Genomic DNA, 25,647 nt, shown 5'->3' with positions numbered 1-25,647 from the left:
AAGAGGGCAGGTTAATTCAATAATACCCATCAAAGAAGAACGGAAATTATAGAGAATGAGGTCAGGATGATAAGGTGTGATGAAGGAATGGTTTCCTGTGGCGATTCATTAAAGCAAAAACCATTTAAGTCAGCATACACTCTGACATCTTGGTGATCAGCAAAAAGGGTTGTCAACTTGGAGACCAAAATATGTAAAACTTGATTGTGACAATAAGTGTAACTCTGTTGAGACAGAGCCACTGGGCAGCCACCAAGAATATGGGTTGTAGTTGGCCGGATCGAGTCGCACAAGGTACATTTGGCATTACTCCGTATGTGCCAACGATGTAAGTTGACTGCAGTGGGCAGTGTGTCCAAGGAAGCCCTCAACAAAAAGGAAAGCTGTTCAGGGTGAAACCCACTTAAGAGCCATGTTCTGCAAGAATTCTCCAATCTTGCTGAATCTAGAAATTTACATTGTACACTGAGATGATTAAGGTGAGTTTCATAATCTGAAGTAACTGTCTTAGCTAACTGAACTTTGGCTGTTTTATATAAGGACCAAGCCAATGGCATGGAAGAGAGATGACTTCGTGCAGCAGACAGAATGGAATAGTCTTGTGACTGGAACTGTAGAAGAACATTGCCAAGATGGAGATGCAAGCCCAGTTCCTGCAGTCTGGAATCGGACAGAGTAGAAACACATGAAAGTAAACTAAGCTTTGCTTCCCTAGATACATGGGAAACACTAGGGCAGCAAATGCCAGGGTAATATAAAATCACCCTAGTGGCATTCCTTGGGAGCTGTAACCACTTCTTAAGGTAACGTGTAACTGTAGATTCAAGCTTTTTGATTGTGTGATTGGTGATGGCATCCACACATAAACGAAACCTCAATAATGAAATGATGTAATTCCTATAGATCCACAACTTGTACTCTCCACGAATTGGGAGAGAGTCTGTAGCAGATAATAATTCAGTTAATACTGAAGGGAAAAAACCTTTCTACTCGCAACTGCCTTAACTTAGTCTTTGCATAACTGTGGCATTACATAAATGAGATAGCTACGTGCGGGAGTGTTTAACTGTCGTAAACAGAGGTCAGTTGCGGAATGTTTGCAACAAAATCGTAAAGTGCCAACCAGGTGCAACCGAAAACGTTTGATCCATAAACTTTGAAATAGCTAGCTACGTCACCACAACTTTGATAGGTCACGTTTCTGGTAACTTCCTGTATTGCAAATATCCCGCAAATTGGCCGCAATCCTCTGTATGATTCCGGAATGCACTTCGCTCGGCTGGCCACTGATCTCGCCACTGATGGGACAAAATTTCCCACGGCACAAACAGACAAACAATAGTAGACTAGTTAATTTTTTTATGCCCTTACTTTACGGCGCACATGTCAGTGCTGGCAAATTGCATCACATCAGGCTCAATTTCTTTCACGATCCAGTTGAATGCGATCAACTCGCATGGCTCTCAGATATACCGCTACTATCACACGCCTTGAAGCCATCTAATGTTATACCTAGGGTGCTAAATTATTAAATACAGCTATGCCCGCGTAAATATGTTATCGATATACTGTTAAATTCCGTTGACAACCGATAAAAACCGTAACCCAATCACGTGATTCCCTCGCTTGGTGAATGTTGTCCTCTGTTGTTGTTCCGGACCTCGTCTCGCCCGATCCCTTTCTCCAGTTACAGTAAGACAAGTTCCTTTCTCGTGCGTGGGTGTTTTATGTTTTCTTTGAAGCACGGCAGTTATGATTTGTTAACCTCTATGCCTCTAGATCCTCTCAAGGGAATCATCATCAAAGAGCCTAGACTGCTGAAACAGCTGCATCACTGTCAGTGGGATAAATTTGACAGCATGTTGACTGGCTGTGCCGGATGATGGGAATTGTTCCAGTTGACCATGTTGAATTTAAGGACATGCCGGTCTCCAGGTGAGTGAGTATATGCATAGATAATAGACACCCCTACTTGGATTGGGAGCACACATATAGTGCCCATACAAAACTACGTGACCATCCACGTTTCATGCCTAAAGTTTTGAAACACTCTTTTTCTGGATACAGCTCGATTGCTTTATCCAGAAAAAGCAATCGGGCAACCTTTTGTGCTTGTCCAACCCAATCCGACAGTATATCCTAAAGTTTCTGTTTTACTGCTTGGATACAGCTCGATTGCTTTAGCTACTAAAATACGTGGATTGGCATAGGTGCTTTCCTTATAGAAAAGCTCACTGTACTCCCACAAGTCATCAAAGATAGTTCCAGTTATGTAAATGTTATCATTTCCATGTCATATTGTAAACCTTCTGTTGTGCTTCCATAATAGAATTTATGCACATGTTTGTCTATGTGTATTAATATACGTTTCATGGTATTTTTTGCTCCAGTTTAGTGAAGTACATGATTCCCGCTTCTCATAGCAACCTTTTGTGCTTGTCAAATTTCCGGCTAATACACATCAGTACACCCACTATGAATAGGCCAAACCTTATATTCCATAGCGGTAGGTTTACTACTTACCAGTAAGCAAAACATGTGTTTATAAAATCTACTCCCAGTACTGTGTACAGTATAAGAGGCATGAAGCACAAAAGGATTAGGTGGCACTTAGAAGTTTCTAACCCAATATATGGGTGTCTATTATCTATGGCTCTTCGCATGTGGTGGGACCAAGTTTCCTCACTGGGCCCTAGCTTTGGTTACTTCCCTAATGCAAAGAAGACATGGCTTGTTACTAAGACTCAGTTTTCTCTATTGGTAAGGAACTGTTTCATGACTCAGCTGTAAATGTTACATCTGATGGCAGACCTCACCTTGGTGCTCCAGTTGGCACCTCTGAGTATGTGGAAAGATTTACTTTTGATAAGATTAGCCAGTGGGTTTCTGAAATTAATACACTCTCCTCCATCGCTATCTCCCGACCTCATGCTGCTTATACATGTTTTACTCATGGACTATTTAGCCGTTGGCTGTATGTAACACGTGCAGTCCCTGATACATCTTCTAGTTTCCAGTCACTCGAGAAAGCCTTATTGACAAAGTTTATTCCAGCCTTGACTGTCCTTGACCCTCCTGGTGCTCTTCAACGTTCACTCTTTGCCCTTCCAACTAGATTTGGTGGTCTAGGCATTGTTGCACCTGATTCTTTATCATCTATTGAGTTTTCTGCTTCAATGTATGTCACAGCACCCTTATGATCACTCATTTTATCACAGAAGTTTGGCTATACTGCCGATACTCGTTGTAGTCTGTACTCCTGTAAGCTTGAAATTAAACAATCCAAGACTATCAATTTGTCCACTCTTTCTAAGGAACTGTTCTCTAAGCTTACTCCCACCCTTCAGAGGGCTGTTACTTTAGCACAGGAAAAGGGTGCTTCTAGCTGGCTTACTGCCCTACCTGTGCAGGAACATGGTTTCTCCCTACACAAGACTGCCTTTCGAGATGCCCTTGCTTTGAGGTATGGCTGGATGCCCTCTCTTACACCTTCCCACTGTGCGTGAGGTACCAAATTTTCTGTTGATCATGCCCTATCTTGTCCAAAGGGTGGAATCCCTTCAATACGCCACAATGAAGTGAGGGATATTACAGCTGAATTATCTGAAGTGTGCCATGATGTGGAGGTTGAGCCTCATCTGCAGCCTCTAAGTGATGAAAGGTTTCAACAGAAGACAGCCAACACTCAGGATGGCGCACGCTTGGACATTGCCATGAATGGATTTTAGGGTGGTCGTTATGAAAAATGTTATACGGACGTCAGAGTTTTTAACCCACTTGCACCATCCAACAGTGGAACCACCCTTCAATCATGTTACAGGAAACACGAAATAACAAAGAAGAGAGCTTATGAGTTGCGAATCCGTGAAGTGGAACACAGTTCTTTTACCCCTCTAGTGTTCTCTGCTTCCGGGGGAATGGGCCATGAAGCCAGTGTATTTTACAAGCGATTGGCGAGTTTATTGTCTGACAAATGGAATGATCCTTATGCCACAGTACTAGGATGGATTAGATGTAGATTGTCATTTTGTTTGCTGCGTTCAGCAATCCAGTACATTAGAGGAGCGCGATCTTCACAAGGTCATTACATCAAAAGTGCTCCTGTGGCCTTGGTGCAATCAGAGACTCAGTTTTTGATTTAATTGTTTAACTGTTTATTTGTATGTTCTAATCTTTTCTTTATATCTTCAAAAAAAAATTTATCTATGGTAAAGTCTGTGTTGTTCCATCAAGCATCTTTGTCTAGGAAGTGAGTTAAGGCAGTTGCATTCTGCTCAGTGTGGTCATAGAATCTCAGGTGCTGTGAGATGGTGGTCTATGCTGATTTTTAGTCAAGTCCCTGTTAACGTGAACCCTACAATTATTCTTTCAAATGTCACTGCCTACTTTTCAGTCTATGAACTTATGTAACATTGGGATTATCACAATAATGAAAAGTGCCATGATAACGATAAGTGCATTGATACCTATCTCGATAATCTTGTTATCATTATCGCACAGCCCTATGTAACATACATATGGTATCTTGATGATGGCACTGTGGGTGGGCTACACTGCGGGACAACAAATTTCCCTCCTGGGGCTGTACATTGCAGCCAGGTGAGCTACGATCAGTCTTAATGCTCTTTAAGTCCAAACTTGTTAGCATTAGATTCTGAAACATTTCTGGGCTTTTAGAGAAGTTTGATGTTATCATTTGCACTTTTCTTCAGACTTTGATCACTTACCATATGTACTAACATAATACTTTATTATTAAACTGTGCTATAATAGCTACTTACATGTGTGTAGTGTTGCTGTACATGTACAGCGTGCAAGTATGTAACATCCATCATACAGTACAATAGTACTGTATAATAGGGGTCATGGAGGTTTGGGTTTTTAAAAATACAGTATATATCTGACCCCAATACCAGCCTCACAATAGCTTCATGGTATCTTGGCAATATTGAACTAATCCCAAAAGTGTCTTCAGTATGACGTGAAATACTTTCAACAGGTCAAAAAAAATTTAAAATTGGAATTTTCTGCTGACTAACTGTCTGACTGATTGCCTGACCAACTGCCTAACTGATTGATTCCTTCAACAGCTAAGGCTACAGGCTTAATTTTTTCACTGTTCAACATCTAGATATTTAGCCAAACAGGTGCTTTTTGGCATATCGCAGTATGTGAGCACAATAATGCATTATGTTGCCTGTATTATTACAGAAACTTTAATCAGCTAACTATTTCAGGAGAGTACACATGTAGCTTCTTCTTCAGTAAGGCGATAGTTGTAGGTGATACAACAGAGAGCTAGCACAAACAGGCTGACATGTGCCTGCAGGCCCTTATGAAAGTAATGACGATCAACGCAATGCAAACTGTTGATAGGAATCTAATGCCATCATTAGTTATAAACGATGTGTTTTATGACTTACTTGTAACTCAACTATTAGTATAGGCTGTGTTGCAGTCAGCGTATTCTATTGTGTACATGCATCATTCCATTTAGTAATCATGACAAGATAGGAATGAGTGTCTGTCACATGGTGCTCCACCAGCCAATATGTAATTTGGCTTCACAACACTTAAAGCTTTGTTCGCACTTTACCCAAAGATTTTCACTTAGCTTAGGCTCTTAGGCTAGTGTTCCTTCTGTGTTCACCCTCCAGTGCCTAACTGGTAAAAGTTGATAATAAAAAATAAAATAAATACAGGAAACAGGCTTGCAGTTATACTGAGTGATGTCACCCTCACAATGTCCTCTGTATAGGTCCAAGTTGTATAAACAAGAGTTAATAATAGTAGGGAGGGAGAGTATCCAATGTTCAATAGGTATGTGTAAAATGAGCGCGTAGAACGAATGGCTTCTTGGTCAGACGTGTTAACAAAATCAAAGAGTAATGCACCTATCAATGTTATCCCCCACCTCCCCCCTCCCGGGCGTAGTGGGGGAAATGGTGGGGATTTGACTTTTGAAAAATCAAATTCTCCACCCACTGGGGAACAACTAGTGGTCAAATCTCCATGTAGTATCGCTGGAATAAACTTTAGGAGACAGATCAATTCTCATAGCTCGCAAGCTAAAGCAAACGCCTAAAATTTCGAACGGTCAAATGCCGGCCACTAGTGGGGCAAAATTTATGATCAAATCGGCGAAAATCCCCCACTAATCCCTTAGTAAGCCCGGGAGGGGGGTAGTGGGGCTTAACATTGATAGGTGCATAAGAGAGCCTTTACGTGGCCACCGCAAGTAATTGATACACAGAATCGATATCAAGTCTTGACATCTTTGCGTGTCTCACTGGGCAACAATGAGTATCTGTTTGTTGTTGAGCATGTAGCTATCCACTGCAGAACTGCAACTCTGGAGTGAATCGTTTCGAAATTCGGTCAGTTCTTCGACAGCACAGTGACTCGTTTCAATTGAAGGCGAGCTCGATTCTTGGACAGGTATTTCTTCCTCCACATCACAGCAGGAATTTATTGAGATGCTTCTACTGACGATGTTGGTTGAAAGCAAGGCTCCCAGCAATCTTCATGGACACGCCGATAACTCTTCTCTTCGCTCTTCTCGAGACAGCCTTTCACTTCTCTCGTCCGCACTACTCAAGAGGCTATTGGATATGCATACCGGAGTAGACATGTGCTACAAGTATGGTTTGCATAGTACCAATAGCGTAAATATCGGATCCGTGCAGTCAGCTAAAAAAAATATTTTCACATTAACACATTGAGAAAATACGAAAAAGTACGGTGATATCCGGGTTGCTCTACGCGCTCATTTAACACCGGCCTATTGAGCGTTGGATACTCTTCCTCCCTACTATTATTAACTCTTGGTATAAACATAATACCTTAAGGATGCCTCAGTTCCTAGCTGGATGTTGGTGATAGGCAGAACATGCTGTGATTACTATACTAACAAAAGTGAATGTATAGTATCCTATTCACAGAGGTTGGTCACATGTCATTATTGATCTTGTGATCTCAAAGAAACATTAAACTAATTCAACACTGACACTTCTAAAGGACGAATGGCATATCTATGCCATAAGTACCTTTGTGTTCCTGGAAACAACATAGAAAGTCCCACACTGTTACTGGTTTCATTCAACCAGTGGTACAAGCATCGCAGTTTCAAAATTTTGTACAAAGAATGCAGAAAGTCCCACACTGATTCCACTTTGGTAGTTACTAGTATCACATTTCTGCAAGGAACAAGAGAATTATAACATGGATGAGCACCAATGAGAAGCTGAAGTGGTAGCTATAGCCACCAGAAGACAGTCTTGCCAAGCAACACTGAATTTGACGAACAGTTAGCTGGTAGCAAGGTGCAACGTAGTACAAAACAACTTCCTGATGAATGCTAAATATTGGTAATGGTACAACTGTTAATATAATCAAGGACTGAGTGTTGTATAGCATTTCACTAGACTAAGGCAGCAAGTATGTGTTTGTCTTGGAGTGTGTAAATATGGTAGCAGTGTTGGGCCACTACTGTTAGAAAGTAATATATTGCTTATTGCTCGTTATATTACTTCAGTTTAAAAGTAACTAGTAATATGTCATATTACATAATGCACAATGTTACTTTGTTAAGTAATGATATTACAGTAACAAGTAGTAATGTGCTACTTTAGTAACGCATTACTTATGTAAAGTAACTATCCGTTAGATGTTACTAGCATAAGTTACTGCATTAAGTAATAATATTATGCAATGTGTTACAAAAGTAATGCCTTACGCTCGTCGAGTATGCTGTTTGTCACTGTGATGTTTATTGCATTTTTATGACCCATGCTAAAATATTTTCTTAGGATTTTTAATGTGTAGTTAATTCATGTGCAAATTTATACAAAAAAATTCATGTGATATTCCACAAGTAAACATTGTGGATACTGTTTCCATAGCTCCCAATGAATATTCAAATGGCATTCATCTAGCTATAAACAAAGTTGAATGTACCAATTACAGTGTAAATTTGGTATTGTTTCATTTTCACACAACCAATGGCTTCTTCAAACTAACCACTTTATCACACCCAGGTGAGTACCATAATGGTACAGGAACCTTGATATGATATGGCAACTACTACAGTCCACCAGTACACATGGGAGTTGACATGGGCTGTAGACTAGGGTAAGGTCTTCAGTCACCTACTCTACCAGAAAATTTGCCTTTGCAAGTAAGTATGTTAATGTACTCATCAGATCAACTCTCACTACATAAACTACACATCATACGTGTATTGTACAGTCACTATCACATAGGCAGAGAAAGCCAAAAAATTTTGTGAATGTTGAGAATGACAACACTTCGTGAATGTATAATTGTGAACATTTTTGAGGTCACTTGTTTCACTTTTAATTGTTGCAATTTGTGGCATGTCTTTTTAACTCAATTTTTGTGGCTGTTGCTTGTTAGTTTAACCCGGCCAATAGTTCTTACCCTGCTGCAAATGGTCTGTCACTGCGTCATCAAATGTAGTTGCTATTGGTAAGTTTGTAGGGTACCATGGATTTTCCTATAATGTCACAAGAATAACCATACTGCCAATTGTCTGCCAATTGTCTAGCATGTAATGATTCGTAAACAAGTCATTTTCCTGGAAACATCAAGAGGTTAATGTTAACGGTGTTAAACCTTGTTAAAAAACATATTGGTTTACAATGGGACCTGTCTAAACCAGTCACCCTTGGGCTAGGATTTCTTAGTAATGTAGTTGGTTGCTAAATTTAGACAGGTAATTATAGTGTATAAATTTCTCATTTTGAGAATGGAAAAGTTAATCTTTTATACAGGTAACTTTTCTAAAGGTGGGCACTTTAGCACTCCTCGGCTAGAGTTCTAAATTATAATATTAATTTGAAATGATCACCTTTCAACTCTTGATAGTGTTAGTGGCAAGAAATTTCAATATGACTATTTCACACAAAACACCAGATTTACCCACAAAATATCACAACATGAACTTTATATGAATTCCCAAATGCAAGTTATTTACTTTGTGCTTAAAATTATTTTTTGTGAAAGTTGAGTAAAGTACAGACTCATTTGAGGTATGGTGCCATGTCCAATCATTGCCTTAGGGAATGTTTGGAAACTTTTAAACTAAAAACCCTGATATGGGTTTACAATGGGATCTGGCTGTCTAAGCCAGGCCAAGATGTAAATCTTGGCCTTATAATTTGAACAGAAGTGACAACTATTTGACACTACTCACACAAACACAATAATCCTTATATTAATTATGTGGGAATAAACACTAACATTAATTACTCTAATAGTTTTACTTGGTGTTCACAACTATTATATTTCGATTCAATCTTCTTGCTTCGATCCAGCTGTGTCTCATTGCTGTCATACAATGTTGTCAAATTGCCAGGGGCATTAGTGCACTCCACATTAAGTTTTTTTTCCAATTTCCTTAGATGAAGATGATAACAGTGATAAACCTACTGGATCAATACATCCTGGGGAACCTTGACCTATGAATTTCGTTCACTTGGTTTTGAATATATAGTATTGCTTCCGCTGTTTTTCACTGTCATGCTTAGTTCAGTAATCAACACATTACTGTGTATGAGTTAGTCCAGCCGTATAGTTCTGGTAGAAATTGAAAACACAACAGTTGAGAATCCACAAGGCAAGCAAAATGGTTGCCCCACCCCCCAACAACTCTAATCTGGGCTTTATTTGTCCTTTAGTGGAGCTATTCGTGATGTTGATTCCACCAGACAAACTGATACTTCTCCATTGCTTAAAAATGATACTGCCACCATACATGCCTTCTCAGAGGCATTGCAAACCCATGTATTTGGTGTGTTTTAGCTATAGTAGTAATTTCTACACTCAGGTCTACTGCAAGCTAGTACCAACACTTCAGTGGAAATCTCAGCAAATGGTTTCAGGACTGGTATTAGTAGAACAAATCAACTTTGTTGTAACACGAAATATCAAATGTCCTGTGGGGATATAGTGACTGAATGTATGAACTAAGTTGTTTGAAATAAAGTAGAAGCTACCTTGTTATCCCAACTCAAACATAGGAATTTTACCTCTGAATGCTTTTTGCCCTGTTTATAGAAAGCTTGTTGTTATTTTTTTAATATCTCATCAAGCATTCATACTGTAGATCAAATACCCCTTTTCATGTCTTATCCTTTGAACCTCAGCTTCTCTACAAAACCTGCTCCATTAATAAAATCATCCGGTAAAAGCCATCTACAAACAGGATGAATATAGCAGGTTTCTTCAGTAATGAGTCAGATGTACCTGCATAGCTAACTCTATTGCAAATGCCGGGCTGTGGGTTAATCCAAATATGCAACCAGATCTGTGAGAAGGGGTCTTATAGCCTTCCAACTTTTTGACTAAAAAAGACTCATCGTGTCTCTACAAATTGTTGGAAAAACTACATAAGTGCAATATTAGTTACATTTCTGTCCTGTAAACTGACTTCTATCATAATACATATATAAAGCCATTGCATTCAAACATGTAGATGTTCCTTCTTTACAGGGTCTGATTTCAGTCATGTCTTCAGATGATGACCTTTGACTATTGCCCAGGATAACCTGATAATAGGTAACAGTCTGTTGTTCATTGTACATGTGAATACTCGTTCTGTTTGATCAAGCGTATTTTCTCTTGGTTTGATGTAATATTCTAATTTGATGCAGTTTTATACTGATGTGTGTTAAAGGACTGTATCCTGGGTACTAGAAATTTGTATGGTACCAGGTGTTTGAATGGCATTGCTTTGTCCACTGGTTTTGTCCACACAGTGATTTGGTGGTGTCTTCTTTCACAGTGCCGGCATGTTTGCTACTGATACAATCACTCTCATGGTGGCCACTACTAAAAGGTACCTTCCCTCCATACTTTACCCTCCCACAACTAACTGAGTAATATTCTCCCTGCATGTATCTTGTGAATCTAAGTAATTGGGATGAGCTTGTCATACTGTCAGTAATTAGTGGACTGTGGTACAAGTGTTACATTCAATGAACATAGAAAGTCAATCAGTGGTTCGAGCATCGCATTTTCAAAAGTTTAACATGGAAAGTCCCACATTCATTCCACCTTGGTAGCTACTAGCATCATATTTATGCAAGGAACAATAGAACTATAAAGCTAGATGTGACAACATGGATGAACACCAAGGAAAAGCTGCAGTGCTAGCTACTAGAAGACTGGTCTCACATGACCGGACACTCGATTGTGTTGGGATAGCCTTAGCTTTTTCCTTACCCCATAACAAAAGAAAATAAGTGATCTGGTCACATGAGACTACCAGAAGACAGCATGATTGGCTTAGACTCTGAAAAGCAAAACTGAATTTGATGAACGGTTGGCTGGTAGCAAGGTGCAGCATAGTAAAGACGACTACCTGATGGATGCTAAATGTATATCTTTATAACACGTTTACCAGTACAGCTTTTAATATAGTTGAGGATATGTTGTAAAGTACCTATTAAGACAGCAAGTTTGTCTAGCTATCACCGTAATTCAGTGATAGCTGAGTTGGCCATGCTTATGGTATGGGTGGATGAGAAACTAACAATGAAGTGACCTGATCATGTGATCTACTAAGCAAACAGTTGACTTGAATTTCTTAGGCTTCTGCGTCAGATAAATGTTATCAGTCCCCATCACCAAACCCCGGCCATTTGTATGTTTGTGATGTCATTTTGGATAAGGTTTATTGACGTCAGTGAATAATGAACGTATAGTTCTCAGCCAGCTTCAAAAAGGTACACCATAGTGGGGGACTTTGTTACATTTGTATGGGTGACTATGGGAAGAAAATTTTGAACAATTATATCTCAGCCAAGAAAGAAGATATTGAGCTCTAGCCTGCCAGTATGGCTATATGGCAACTGCTGGAAAGAATACAATCTAGCATCACTTTAAAAACCACCCAAAAGTTTGTATGTATTCATTGTAACATCTTATAACCATATCTGTGGGTTAGAGCTTGATATCTTCTTTCTTGTCTAAGATATGATTGTTAAAAGTTTCTTTTCCCATAGTCATCCATGCACATTTTACAAAAGTCCCAGCAGCCATTTTTACATCTGTGACATAATTGCGGATAAGCAAGTGTCTGTCTGGCAGACATGGCTTTAACAGGTTTCATACTTTTTATGATTGCAAAGTGGAGTTGGTATTTGTGAGGTCAACAATGAGTATATAGTGTATTTGCTGAGTGTGATCTTGCTTGTGGCAACTTAAACCCATCCTAAACAAGGTACATTGTTTGGAAAACAAATTGCATGCCAGTAAAATCCAGGTTGCAAACATGGTGACAGTAGCTAAAGCAAGGAGCTAACTAGATGAGTAGGAAGGAGCTAACTAGATGAGTAGGTGTACACCTTGGTTGAGTGGCCCACTGATGTCTTTGGATGAATAGTCAAACATGTACATACAAGATAAGATACTGTTCTAAGCAACATTCGGTTATTAAGCTTCTGGCTCTGTAATCTGATTATCAATTTGAGGTAGCAGTCCTACAATTCTGTATATGTACAACATTTAAATAGCTATACCATAATTTCACCAAAAAAATATTTAATGTATTGACAATTCAGTCTAGCCCCAACATGTTTTAGTGTCTGTCTAGTCTATAGTGCTAATGATGCTGTGGTAGTGGTACTTTCGATAACAAACTGCCAGGACTCAAGAATAAATAATTCCTTTGTTTATTTCATAGACATTGACCTCCCTCACGATGGCTTGTAGTAGTTAATCTATTTGCCAGATCTCCTCCTTTGGGGGGGGGGAGTTGTAAAAACGTATCTCTGACAATGCTTCCATTCCCTTTACACTAAATACGGCTAGTAATTGTGTCACTCATATGTGTAAGCAATTTAAGCAGCTAGTTCATGTAGGTAGATATTCCTTAAGGGGATTTCCCATAATGCTGTTCAAACAGTGCACAAGTTGCCTGATAAATGGCACCAGATACTGCTAATCTCTGAATAGTAGTGGCAGCTGGACCTCTGAATATGCTTAACTGTATTTGTCAATGACAGGTTGTCATGTACGCCCCTATTAAAACTATTCAAGTGCATTAAAGTTGCTATGAGAACATAGATCACTGGTCATAGCCCCATAACATGTGACCAAGCATAACACCAGGTGTTGAGGCTTGCAAGTTAAAATGTAGCGCTTTATGCTGAGAAAGTTTGTAAGGGTCCTAAATAGATATGCTATTCGTCCTTTAGAAGTGTCGGTGTTGAATTAGTTTAACGTTTCTTTAAGATCGCTAGATGAATAACGACCTTTATGAAAGCTACTGATAGATACTACATTCACTTTTGTTAGTATAGTAATCATTGTTTGATTTTGTCACAGCGTACTCTGCCTATCAGGAACATCCAGCTAGGAACCAAGGCACTAAGAAAACCAAAAGTCAATAAGACAGCTGAAGAGGATACTCGTGCAGTTCAAGGAAAAGGCTGAAGGTAATATAAATGAAAAGTTTATAGAACTTGGGCCCACATAGCTAGAGGACATTGTAACAGCCGATATCTTTTGGGACCAAACTTAACATCATTCAGTACAACTGCAAGCTTGTTTCCTGTGAACAAAGCTTTATGTGTTGTGAAGCCAAAATTATATATTGGCTGGTAGACCACCATGTGACAAAACTCTGTCTTATTTTGTGGTGATCATTAAATGGAATGGTACATGTATGCAAAAAGAATACGCTGATCACAACACAGTCTATACTAATAGTTGAGTTACAAGTTAGTAGGTCGTAAAACACACCATCTGAGATGACTATTAAATTCCTATCAGCAGTTTGCATTGTGCTAATTGTGATTCCTGTTGTAATGCATGCTAACAAACATTCTATAATCTTCAAGGACTTGCCACCTGTGCATGTCTACCTGTTTGTGCTAGCTCTAGCTCTGCTGCACCACCTACAACTATTGCCTTTTTGAAGAAGCTACTACGTATGTTTTCTCCTGAAATATATAGTTAAGTTTCTGTAATAAAATAGGCAACATAATGTAGTGTGCTCATGTGGTAGACCAGGGTGTATCCAGGATTTTTCCAAGGTGGTTTTGATTATAGGTGCAAGGGTCTGCGGGCACAGCTAACAGATGTTGAACGAATGCTTCAAAATTGGGTATTATACAGTAAGCTATCTCAATTATAAGCTGGGGGGTTTCCAGCACCTTTGGAAAATAAATGCCTGGTCTCAAATAAATGCCCGGGCTATTACATGAATCTACTGTCAATGGCTTTAATTGTTTCCCTTGTTGCTGCTGCTTGAGTTTAGAGCTTTCTGAGGGCCATACTACAAGTAATCACGTGAGTAGTTCAGACGAGTCTTGAGTGCATGTAGATATGTATGATACAACTATATTCCAATCATTTTAAGCGTTGACTATATTTTGCTTATATAGTCAACACACTTTATCACTGTTTTCTCTGCAGTAATCCCCTTCTACCACCATCCTAATTCGATTAAATGCCAGGTGTATGTCAGGCCAATCTAAAATAAATGCTGCCTGGTCTCAAATAAAGGCCCTATTCGTTTACAGGCTGGGTCAAAAATGCTGGGAAGGAAATAAAAGCCCGGGCTTTTATACAAATACGGTACCGTATTTATATCATACCCATTAAAAAATTGCGTAAATGTATAGCTAGAGTGCTCTATTAGAGTATCTCGATCTTTATAAAGGCATGCCCTTGGCCTTGTTCTCTCTTAATATGCACTATTGAGGAATCAAAATGTAAGTTTCCTAATACACTGTAGCTATACTACCCTACCCTGTTCCCATTTACTCTGTACATTTGTGCTGCCAAACTAATAATATTATAGTTTGCATGGTGTTCCTGCTGCAAACCCACAAGTTAAGAACTTAAGATTTCAGAGGGGGTTTGAGGGGTCCGAAATGAGGCAAATATCACCTACGAGATTTACAAGATTTAAGATTTACACAGAGATTTATGATAAAGATTTAGGGTGAAATCTTGTCAAAAAAAGCAAAACAAATTTATCAAACTGTTACTATACGTAGATAAGGGGAAAATTACAGAAATTCGGACCAATTTTGAGATTTACGATTTACAGATTTTCTTCAATGGCCTACAATATTTATGCTTCATTGCTGAGCCCCCGGGGTTTCTTGGAACCCCAGGAAACCCCCTGAATTTACCCCTGTTGACAATGCTACCCAGTACAGATCCCTTTTTGCAGTATATAAGAGCCTAATTGATGAGCACCATGACAGATAAAAGAGGGAATTGTGACAAGCAGACAAATCAAACCTGTGAGAAAAAAAAGTTGAACTCATTTCATGAAAATTGCATCAGGATGTTTATCACATTTTTATGACCCATAAAAATTATTTTCATAAGATTTTAATGTGTAGCTAATTCACGTGGAAATTGATATTTATACTGTGTGATATCCCACTAGTAGTTATTCAATATTGTGTTTCCATAGCCACCAATGAAAATTCAAAACTTCAAAATGCATTCACCTATAAACAAGAATTGAATGTACCAATTACCGTACTTGGTTTTTTTTTTCATTTTCACACAGCCAATGGCTTCTTCAAACTAACCACTTTATCACACCCAGGTGAGTACCATAATGGTACAGGGAGCATAGGATGATATGGCCACTACTACATGTACCATGTCCACAAGTACTTGTGGGAGTCTAGTAAGGTCTTCAGTTACAAACTCTACCAGAAAATTTGCCTTTGCAAGTAAGTATGTTAATGTACTCAACTCTCACTACATAAACCACACATCACACATGTGTACAGTCAAACCACATAGCTACGTATATAAACAGATTTTCTTTTTTAATTGTGAGTGATAACACTTCATGAATGTATAATTGTGAGGTCACATGTGTCACTTTTGATTGTGGCATGTCAAATTTTGTGGCTAATGCTTGTTAGTGTAGCAGTTCTTTACTCTGCTGCAAATGGGTTGCACTGTTGATACATAGTTGTGTAGGGTTCTGTGGTTTCTCCTATTAATACTCAAAATAGCTAGGTCTCAAATTCTCAAATTATATCCTATCTTAATGTCATAAGAAGCCTACAAAATAACCATTGTCTAGCATGTAATGATTTGTTAACAGTGAGAGGTTAGTGTTAACAGGTGTTCAAAGTGGAAAACCTTATTAAAACTTAATGGGATTTGTCTAGGCCACTAAAGTCAGTCACCTTTGGGCTTGTCTTTAATAAGACAGGTGGTGTATTTCACCTGAACAGGAATGACAACTATTGGATGTTACTCACACAAACACAAAAAGTCTTGTATCGACTATGTAATATTATTCATGCAATGCAGTTTTATGAGTCATCACAGAACACAGGGACTTAGACCATAACAAACACACAAACACTAATTTACTCTAATGGTTTCACTTGCTGTTTGTTATATCTCACAACTACCACATTACATTCAATCCATTCCCAGATACTGTACATCATGTAATTACAGTGGTCACAAGAGTATACACAATAGCCTCTTGCCTCCAGCCACTGATAACATTTTGGCAATTCCTAAACACACTCCCAATACTTACACTTTAAACCTGCCAAATATAATGCTCTGTTACTACTGCAAGAATACAATACTTGCTAAAACTTACATATCCTAGCTCCTTGCTAAAGAGGTACTGTCAAACAACAGCTTTTAATATAACTTTCCTCCCTTTACACTAAAGCCCAACTAAACACAACTCACATTGAGTCTATACAGAGAGGCTTCAAGAAGCTTGGCCACCAATGAACATTCAAAAGTCATTCAAGAATTGAATGGACCAATTACTGTATATATGAATTTGGTAATTTTTATATTTTCACACAATTAATGGCTTCTTCAAAGTGACAACTTCATCACACCCAGGTCCACAACGTACATACCATGTCCACATAATCCACATGTACATGTATTGTTCAGTGAAGCTATGAACTCAGCAGAAAATAATATAAGAAAATTGTTTATTTTGAGAGTGATAGCATTTTGTGAATGTATAATTGTGAGATCACCTGCGTCACTTTTGATTGTGGCATGTATATTTTTACAGAATTTTATTTATGGTATTTTGGTAGGTGTGCAGGATACTGCGGATTCTCCTATTAGGTCTCAAATTCTCTTAATGAAGAAAATAATTCTGTCTCATTCACGCAATGCCATCAAATCAGTACAGCAACATGCAAACAAACAGACCACTCAGACCATAACAAACACACAAACACTAGCATTACTCTAATGGTTTCACTTGCTATAACATTCCATTCAGTCACAAATTCAATTTGTTCCCATTGAGATACAGTCTAACTACATTGGTTACAAGAGTGTGCATGGTAGCTTTCTATAACCTCCAATAATGTATATTTTAAAATTTTTCTACTCCTTATTAGCTGCTTAACACACTCCCATGGTTACAATTTAAACCAGTAACTTTCTTTTGAGCTGTCACTGCTGCAAGAATACAGTACTTGCTAACCCTACATATCCTCCATGTTAAAGGGTTACAGTAAACAACAGCTTTTAACTTATTTAATATAACTTTCCCTCCCCTTTGCACTAAAGCACAACTGAACACAACTTGTGTCCAGTCATCAAAATTAATAATCTTGCTGGAAAATCCCATGGCTAGTCCCTACTGAAACCACACAAAAGCAAATTTACACATGTCACCACTAAGGGTAATTTAACAAGTAAAATTTAACTTTTTTTTAAAAAATTAAACATCTGTCATTAGTTTAACCAAGCCAGCAGAGCAACTTTAGTATCCTCCACCATCTTCAGGACAAAATATAACATGACAATAAATTTCAATACTTCTACCCAACTCAACATCATACACAGCTCCTCCACCCATCCTGGAACTTGTTACCTGATGAAGCTATGGGAGGCAGAAATGTATTTATAGTGGCTACTAATAAAGTTCTTAGTTACCTGACTTTTTGGTGATACAAATGTCTGGATTTCTGGAATTCCAGTATTCCCTCTGATCTTTCTCCATTCTCTCTAAGAAAATACACATGCAACAATAACATCTATTACTTTAAGCTGATATACAAACTAACTTGTGTTTTCTCTCTCCTTGTCCTACAATATATAGCAACTTTGAGAACACAGATGCTTCTAGCCTTTTAGATGTATCTGCAGAATTGATTGTAGAGACCTACACCAAAATCACCGAATTCATCCTTTCAAAATGTCATTAGAAATCTGGGAATAGTAACTGGAAAACAAAGTTGAGACAATGCCGCCACTTTAATATTGCTGATGTACACACAATATACCCACAACACACACAACACTACACACACACACACACCACACTACACACACCACACACACGCATACACATACACTACACACACACACTGCACACACACATACTACACACACACTACACACACACCACACACACTACACACTACACACACACACACACACTACACACACACACACTACACACACACACACTACACACACACACACACTACACACACACACACACACACTACACACACACACACACTACACACACACACACTACACACACACACACTACACACACTACACACTACACACACACACACTACACACACACTACACACACACACACTACACACTACACACACACACACTACACACACACTACACACACACACACTACACACACACTACATTATACATAGACATATAAACACAAACATGGCTATCAGAAAGTACTCACCTTGGGTCATTTCCTCTCTTCAATTAATTAAGTCAAATCAAAAAACACAGACTATACCTGTATAAGGTGTGTGTATATTATGCGTTATAATAGAAACAGATTTGAAATTTACTAATAATTGTTTCCAATTGCTAAAGTTAGTTCTGCTATACATTAATTGTTTTGTGTGACATTTTCAGGCACTATTCTATATCCTATAACATACTACACCTGTGGTTGAAATCAAAAGCACCATGCTGTGGTATATAACTGATATACCATGGCAAACTGTGGTATATAAGTGATATACCACGCTTTGTGGCTACGCTTACCATATATGGTGTAACTTCACACATTATGCGAAATCCTTGTCTAAATGGTAAACAGTTCTCTAATAATAAGCACCTAAATCAACCAAAAATTATTCACCTGAGCAATTTTCAGTGAACTCTTGTCTCCTTCACTACTTCTTGTCTCCTTTACTAATCGCGAGTAGATGGGCATGGCACCACTAAAGAATCTAAAACGTCTGATCCATCATGAATGTCTACTCATTTCAATCTTCAACAGGTGCTGTTTTACTATAACTTGCTATCTATAATCGATTCATCTACTGAGGTGTAGAATATTTCAGTTATAACACAATTACTCGGGATATGACAAAATATACGTACTTACGCCCTGCAGGCACTTGTGTGTTATATTTGGTCATATCCCTCGTAACCATGTTATAACTATAAAATGCCACAAGAAACCTACAAAACAACCAAAACTGTCAATTGTCTAGCAACTAATGATTTGTTAACAGTCATTTTCTTGAGAGGTTAGTGTTACAATGGGATTTGTCTAAGCCAGTCACCTTGGGTCTTGGCCTTAATAAGGAAGCTGGTGTATTTCACTTGAACAGGAGTGACAACTATTGGATACTACTCAAACAAACACAAAAATATTCTATCTCATTCACGCAATGCAGTTTTATGAGTTGTCGAATACATAACCAAACAAACAGATCACTCAGACCATAACAAACACACAAACACTAACATCACTCTAATGGCTTCACTTGCTATAACATCCTCAAATTCAATCCGTTCCCATTGATGTACTGAGGTACACAGTCTAATTACATTGGTCAGGAGAGTATAGCCTTCAACCACTGATAACATGCTTTTAAAATTGCAACTCTTTATTGGCTGCTGCACACTCCCCATGGTTACACTTCAAACCAGTAAAATTAAGTTGCTCTCTTTTGAGCTGTCACTGCTGCAAGAATACAGTACCTGCTAACCCTACATATCCTCCATGTTAAAGGGTTACAGTAAACAACAGCTTTTAACTTATTTAATATAACTTTCCCTCCCCTTTGCACTAAAACACAACTGAACACAACTTGTGTCCAGTCATCAAAATTAATAGTCCTGCTGAAAAACCCCATGACTAGTCCCCACCAAAACCACAAAGTAAATTTACACATGTCACCCCAAAGGATAATTTAACAAGTAACTTTTTAACCAAAACCATTTATCATTTAGTTTAATCAAGCTAGCAGAGCAACTTTAGTATCTTCCATCATCTTCAGGACACAGTAAATTATAACATGACAATATTCCTACCCAACTCAATGCCATACACAGCTCCATACAATATCTTCCACCCATTCTTCTGGGAATTTGTCACCTGATGAAGCTATGGGAGGCAGAAATGCATTTATAGTGGCTACTAATAAATTTCTTAGTTACCTGACTTTAGTGGTACAATTGTCTGGATTTCTGAATTGTGAGTTCCTACTTTCTCCATTCTATCTAAGAAAATACACACATACAATAACAATTAGCACTTAAAATTGATATACAAACTAACTGCTTTGTTTGTTTGTTTGTTTTTGACGATGCTGCCACTTTAATATTGCTGAACACAAACACATTACACACACACGCGCGTGCACACACACACACACACACACACAAAGCAAAGCCTTCAGCTGCTGTGCTAGTACCACGGTTCTCACCTACCCAGTGAACCAGCACTGGGACACCTATGCTCTACTCCAGTGCTTGGAGTCAGCACAGGCAAATCCTCCTGGGATAGTACTAGTAAAAAAAACCTGCAAGATGCTGTTCCATATCTCACAGGTGAAGGTGTGAGAACCTGAGGTGCTACCTGGACCTTCAACTGCTCTGTGAGACATGACAGGAAGTTGGCATTTGCTCCCCCAGGTACGTATTGATATTAAATTTGGTGGGCTGCTTCCCCAGTTGACACCAGGCTACCAGGTCCCCATTAAACAGTTGTGTAGACTGGAAAAATGTGAGTAAAGTATCTTACTCAAGGAAACAACACCAACACCAATTTGGCATAACTGAGTATCGAACTGGGAATCTTTTGAACATAGTTATTATGTCCACTGCAACTGGTTAACAACCATTTCCTTCACTTTGCATCACTGAGAGGTGAGTGGTCTTACAAGACTGATGTTGTCTTTTAAAACCATAATTTCTTTATGCACTAATAGACAGAGGTATGATAATATTGTCAGCCTGATAGACACATGTCTATCATGTCATGTGGTTAAGGACATCATGTCATGTACTTCAAGTTTACCACAGAAATGTTACCCTAGGTCACTTGTCACTTTATCACTACATAAATATTAGCCAGCACAATGTGCCTACTATATGTTAGTTGTTCTATGCCAGGGATTATTCATGGTAATTTTAAAGCCACATGCAAAGTTATTATTGCATTTGATAGTCACATGACCTAAATCTTATTAGAGTTGGGTGGTCATGTCATTGGGATAAAGACTAGTGTCATGGATAGGTGGGCCGCTCTGATGCGAGTTATGTTATTTAGTACATGACATCTGAATACTAGCAATGGATCTCTTCAAGTAGCCATCGAGATAGATTAATGAACACAAGTCCCATTCTCAATCTGTTATTAATGTGTGAAACATTCGGAAAATTTGTGCTGTTGAAGTTGATGGTACTAGTACTAAATAGCACGTGTCACCATGAGTATGACAAATACCTTTCTGGCTGCACAGGAAACACATGAAGGGATCTACAACACTTTGAATTTAACCTTCTAGAGGTTTGAATCTTGTTGAATCCTAGTAAAATCTTTCAAAGCACTTGAATCTAGCTCTCCTGAATCTGAGAGAAAAATGCAATTAGGATTTAATGGGCTCCCTTTAATATCCTTGATATTAAATAATAGATTTTAACAATATAATAAATAATAGCCACCCGCTCGCATGGTGTTTTTTGTCTGACTAGGATGGGAAACAAGGAATTTAGAATTGTAATGTGTACCTAATGTGTAAAATCCAAATGGTGTTTCCTGGAACCCCTCCCCCTTGGGTACACTCACCCCTGTGATGAACCTGGAGTTCCTATGGATACAAACACATGACATTGATAAGGAGAAGACATCTTGACGGCCTGGTAGACTCCTGTAAGCATTCAAGCATAAACCAGATGGCTACAGGTTCTAGGCTGCCCATAGATTTTTTTTCTCCTTTTTCTCCACCTTTTCAAACATACTTAATATAACATCTTTAAACAGGCTGCAGGGCCAGGTGTCCTGCAGGTCTTCATCACTTGTGCTGTAAAGCCTTATTAACTAATAAATAAATAAATAAAATCTGAGTAAACACAAAGCATAGCCATTTTGTTTAGATAGCTTAACAAGCAGTGATTATTTGTTCTGGCTGTGATATGGTTTCAGTTTTCATAAATGTCAGCTTGAGAAAACAGACCCAAGATGCTTCGTGATCACTTGCTGGTTAATGTGTTACTCATTATATTAAATCTGAGCTTGAATGATCCTTTAGGATGTACTTTGTTGCTGTTGCCATAAAGGGTCCACTGGCTTACCCAATACAAGTGAAATGTGTTGGCAATAGCTATATACAATAAATATCAACAGACAATCAAGTATTCAGAATTTCATATAGCCACTTGATATAAACTCTTTATAGAAACTTTGGCACAAAGAATTAAAGTGTAGCAATTAAACTACGAAGTTGTTTAAGATGGAATTATTTTAGTATGGCAACACCATCTTAGTTGTTTTATTGTTTATGTAGCTATAGCCTCCAGCTATGTATTGTAAGCATATAGTGCGTTAATTTATCGAGAGAGCATTGCATGAAGCTTTGAAAAAAAATTTGTTGAATGGAAATTATTTTCGGAGTACCTACGTATGTAGTTATGAAAGGAGTGTAACTTGAAATGGCTGTCTTGCAGTGTCAAAAATTCCCCATTAAAAACATCAAACTACTTAATATTATTGGGATATTAAAAGTTGGCCTTTTTAGACAGGAGGTGATTAGCTGGTTTCAGGTCTACTGTAAGCACATGGTCATTGGTGCTTACAGTTTAATCACCTGTATAGGAAGGCCACCCCTCCAATTTTAAATTCCTTATATACCCATCAGGCACCCGACTGCACTATGAAAGGTCTGTATTGTCTGCCAATTCTCACTCATGATCATGTACACAATATTATGCACTATTATGATAGCTGACCTCACTGTGTGACTGCAGCACTAAATAGAGTTAATAGATAATTATTATTATATTTCTTGCTGCACAGAAATCAAAAAGATTATATGAAGTTCACAAGTGTTAATCATATTTTTAAAAACTGAGCGTAAGGGACAGGAGGGTGGGGAGGCTGTATATAGCTGCTGCATGTACATGTGGCGTATTTGATATATGTGCAAACAAAACAGCATGTCAGTGCTTTAATAAGTACTAGTTACTACAAATGGTGATTCTCCTTGGTGTGGGATGCTTTCCATGTGGGTGTAATGAAGTGGTGACCTGCAGCTGGTGTTTGTACAACGACTAAAGTACATACGCACCATCTACTAAATATTCAGCTTGGCGTATGACAAAAAGAAGTACTTTACAATTCAGTCTAAGTTAGTGATTACAGCCATTATACTACCCCTCACCTCTTGTGTGTAGCCTCCAGCCTTGATAATAACGATTGTGTACATGTAACGCACCTGTTCAGATATTCTTCCTCTTGTTTTATAATATTTGTAAAAGCTTCACTCACTATAGGAACAGAGAGGGATAAAGGACAAGGATGAAGGTACAGAGGTTGACTTACATGTCACATTAGGAATGAGGGAGTCATCATTAGTCATTGGTTCATTACACAAGGGACACCTACTGTATTGTTTAAGACCTGATGATATACAATCATAACTGTGGAGTGAACAATACAGTCAAGTCACAACCACATACACTATGTCTAACTAACCAGTAACTGTGTCCACAAGGAGTGATAAAGGGTTCCTTTAAGATGTCAAAACATATTGGACTACAGTGAAACAAGTGTATAACAACACAATATTATACATTGTAAAGTAACAAGCCATATATAAACATTTCCCACTATAAAATAAAATGCACACTTAGCCAATGTGACTGGTAATGGAATAACATATTTGCCTGGTGTAGGTTTAAACCACTAAAACACAAAAAAATTTATAAATACTGTACTATATTCACCTAATAATTTGGAGAGTAAACTGTTATGGCTATCATGTATCCCCAAATAGCTGGTGGCTAGTAATATTGAGTTATGTTGGACACAGCAATGCAGGCTAATAGTGGTTATAGTAACCATAACGACAACAACTGTACAGCTGCTGTAGCCCTGTTGACACTGTCATTTACAGCAGTTCTCAGGTCAGTCATGCTCAGCTGGTCATAGCACATGCTAGCTCTTAGTCAGTAGGCAATGCTCTTTCTTTATGCTGTTGTTGATGTAAATGGTATTTTTTTCTGAGGAGATTTGAACTAGGCAGCCCTATATATATATATTAAAGCTTCAGAATATTATAAATGGTCAGATGACATGATTTAGGGTTTTCTGGTTTATACACCACAAACACCAGCATGAAAAAACTGGCCCGGGATTACATGTGATATATTGGGGTGTCTGGTGTACTAGAGTGAAATGGTGGAATAGAATGGTAAATTAAACAATTTCACTTTGTGGTCACCTCTTTATAAGACCACCTCCTAACAAAGACCACCTATAAAGACCGTTTTGCTTTAAAGTCTACATTGCTGCTATCTTGTTGTTTTAGAGTACATCCCCATAGGATGGTCTTATTGATTAATTGTGCGCCACATGCCTAGAAGTAGCAGTAAGCCACGTTCTACTGTATATAATTTAGGGCTCAAACGAATATTCTATTATTCGAATATTCAGTGAACATTCGAATATTCGACGACCATTTTGGGTATTGAAATATTCGTTTCAAAGGAAATACATAACATCAGTGTGTAGAGTACATAGGAAATCTTGATCCTACACAACGATCAAATCGTGTTGATTCTGAATTATATTAAAGAGACATCTTGTACAACAGGATTATTGATATCTCATCCATACCAATGCTGAAAAGAATATTCAAATATTCGGTAGTTGTGAATAAAGAATATTCGAATAGTAAAAATCACTATTCGTTTGAGCCCTAATATAATTGTACATTTGTTTGTGTGTGAATATACATGATCTATATTGTCAACCCAATATTATGCAACCACAAAAATGCTTTAATACTACTAACAGGTTCTTTGTACGAATTTACATACTATAATATAGCTTTTGTCATTTAATCTAGTACGTACCAAGAGTTCATAGTTATATTACTCACCAGATGAAATCTCATCCAGTTAGGTAGTTCTTGTAGACATCAGGTTGGATGGTGTTAATTACCTTGTTCACCTGGTTGTTGGCACTTGCCTCTGTTGTGGCTGCTGTAGAGTGGTCCATACATCAGCGATGACTGACTCACCATTACTCAAAGACCCACTGGCCCCTTATGGCTAGTATACCTTCTCTTTGGGGTATGGACTCTCTTACTGACTGCATTCTTGATTTGTCTTCCTGACATGTCTCAAGAATTT

The 25,647-nt window shown here is 38.2% G+C and overlaps 1 protein-coding gene and 2 long non-coding RNA genes across 15 annotated transcripts in view; 1 reads left to right on the top strand and 2 right to left on the bottom strand.

Moving 5' to 3' along the window:
- Positions 1-1,633, bottom strand: part of LOC136265963 (uncharacterized) — a 41,321-nt gene extending 39,688 nt beyond the window's left edge. Inside the window, exon 1 of the long non-coding RNA XR_010705852.1 lies at positions 1,372-1,633. This is a non-coding gene — a long non-coding RNA (uncharacterized lncRNA). The remainder of the gene's footprint in view (positions 1-1,371) is intronic.
- On the top strand, positions 1,540-24,004 carry LOC136265960 (uncharacterized). 7 transcript variants are annotated; one of them, XR_010705844.1, is made up of 9 exons: positions 1,540-1,692; positions 1,780-1,935; positions 8,037-8,176; positions 10,513-10,578; positions 13,351-13,460; positions 15,557-15,725; positions 20,842-20,925; positions 20,983-21,159; positions 23,785-24,004. It is a non-coding gene; the product is annotated as an uncharacterized lncRNA (long non-coding RNA). The 7 variants fall into 7 exon arrangements; XR_010705843.1 differs by having other exon boundaries at positions 20,975-21,159; XR_010705842.1 differs by having other exon boundaries at positions 1,550-1,692; positions 21,040-21,159.
- LOC136265956 (uncharacterized) lies at positions 17,634-25,647 on the bottom strand. Of its 7 annotated transcripts, XR_010705826.1 has the most exons (12): positions 25,395-25,647; positions 23,987-24,046; positions 23,834-23,931; positions 23,673-23,778; positions 20,449-20,511; positions 19,139-20,395; positions 19,042-19,081; positions 18,731-18,787; positions 18,072-18,229; positions 17,941-18,012; positions 17,835-17,887; positions 17,635-17,784 (listed from the first exon to the last, which is right to left on the bottom strand). XR_010705826.1 is itself a non-coding variant. In XM_066060898.1 (11 exons), the coding sequence occupies exons 7-11, from the start codon at positions 19,063-19,065 to the stop codon at positions 17,768-17,770; spliced, it is 273 nt and encodes a 90-aa protein (XP_065916970.1). In that variant the 5' UTR covers positions 19,066-19,081; positions 19,139-20,395; positions 20,449-20,511; positions 20,570-23,778; positions 23,834-23,931; positions 23,987-24,046; positions 25,395-25,647; the 3' UTR covers positions 17,634-17,767. The 7 variants fall into 7 exon arrangements, 1 of the variants encoding a protein (XP_065916970.1); XR_010705828.1 differs by having other exon boundaries at positions 17,634-17,887; positions 18,068-18,229; XR_010705825.1 differs by having other exon boundaries at positions 17,634-17,887; positions 25,395-25,646.

The sequence above is a fragment of the Dysidea avara genome, chromosome 9 (genome assembly GCF_963678975.1).
Source record: "Dysidea avara chromosome 9, odDysAvar1.4, whole genome shotgun sequence".
NCBI lineage: Eukaryota > Metazoa > Porifera > Demospongiae > Dictyoceratida > Dysideidae > Dysidea > Dysidea avara.
Note: the sequence above shows the minus strand (reverse complement) of the source record. Positions and strands in the feature narration are given on the sequence as shown.

Bases quoted from the DNA above. Each gene is read 5' to 3' on its own strand.
- LOC136265956 (XM_066060898.1), bottom strand. From the start codon at position 19,065: ATGTGTGAAGTTACACCATATATG. The intron at 18,170-19,041 runs GTAAGCGTAGCC...ATTTTGGTGTAG, and splicing joins GTGAAGTTACACCATATATG to GTCTCTACAATCAATTCTGC. The intron at 17,888-17,940 runs GTAACTAAGAAC...TGCCTCCCATAG, and splicing joins TTGTATCACCAAAAAGTCAG to CTTCATCAGGTAACAAGTTC.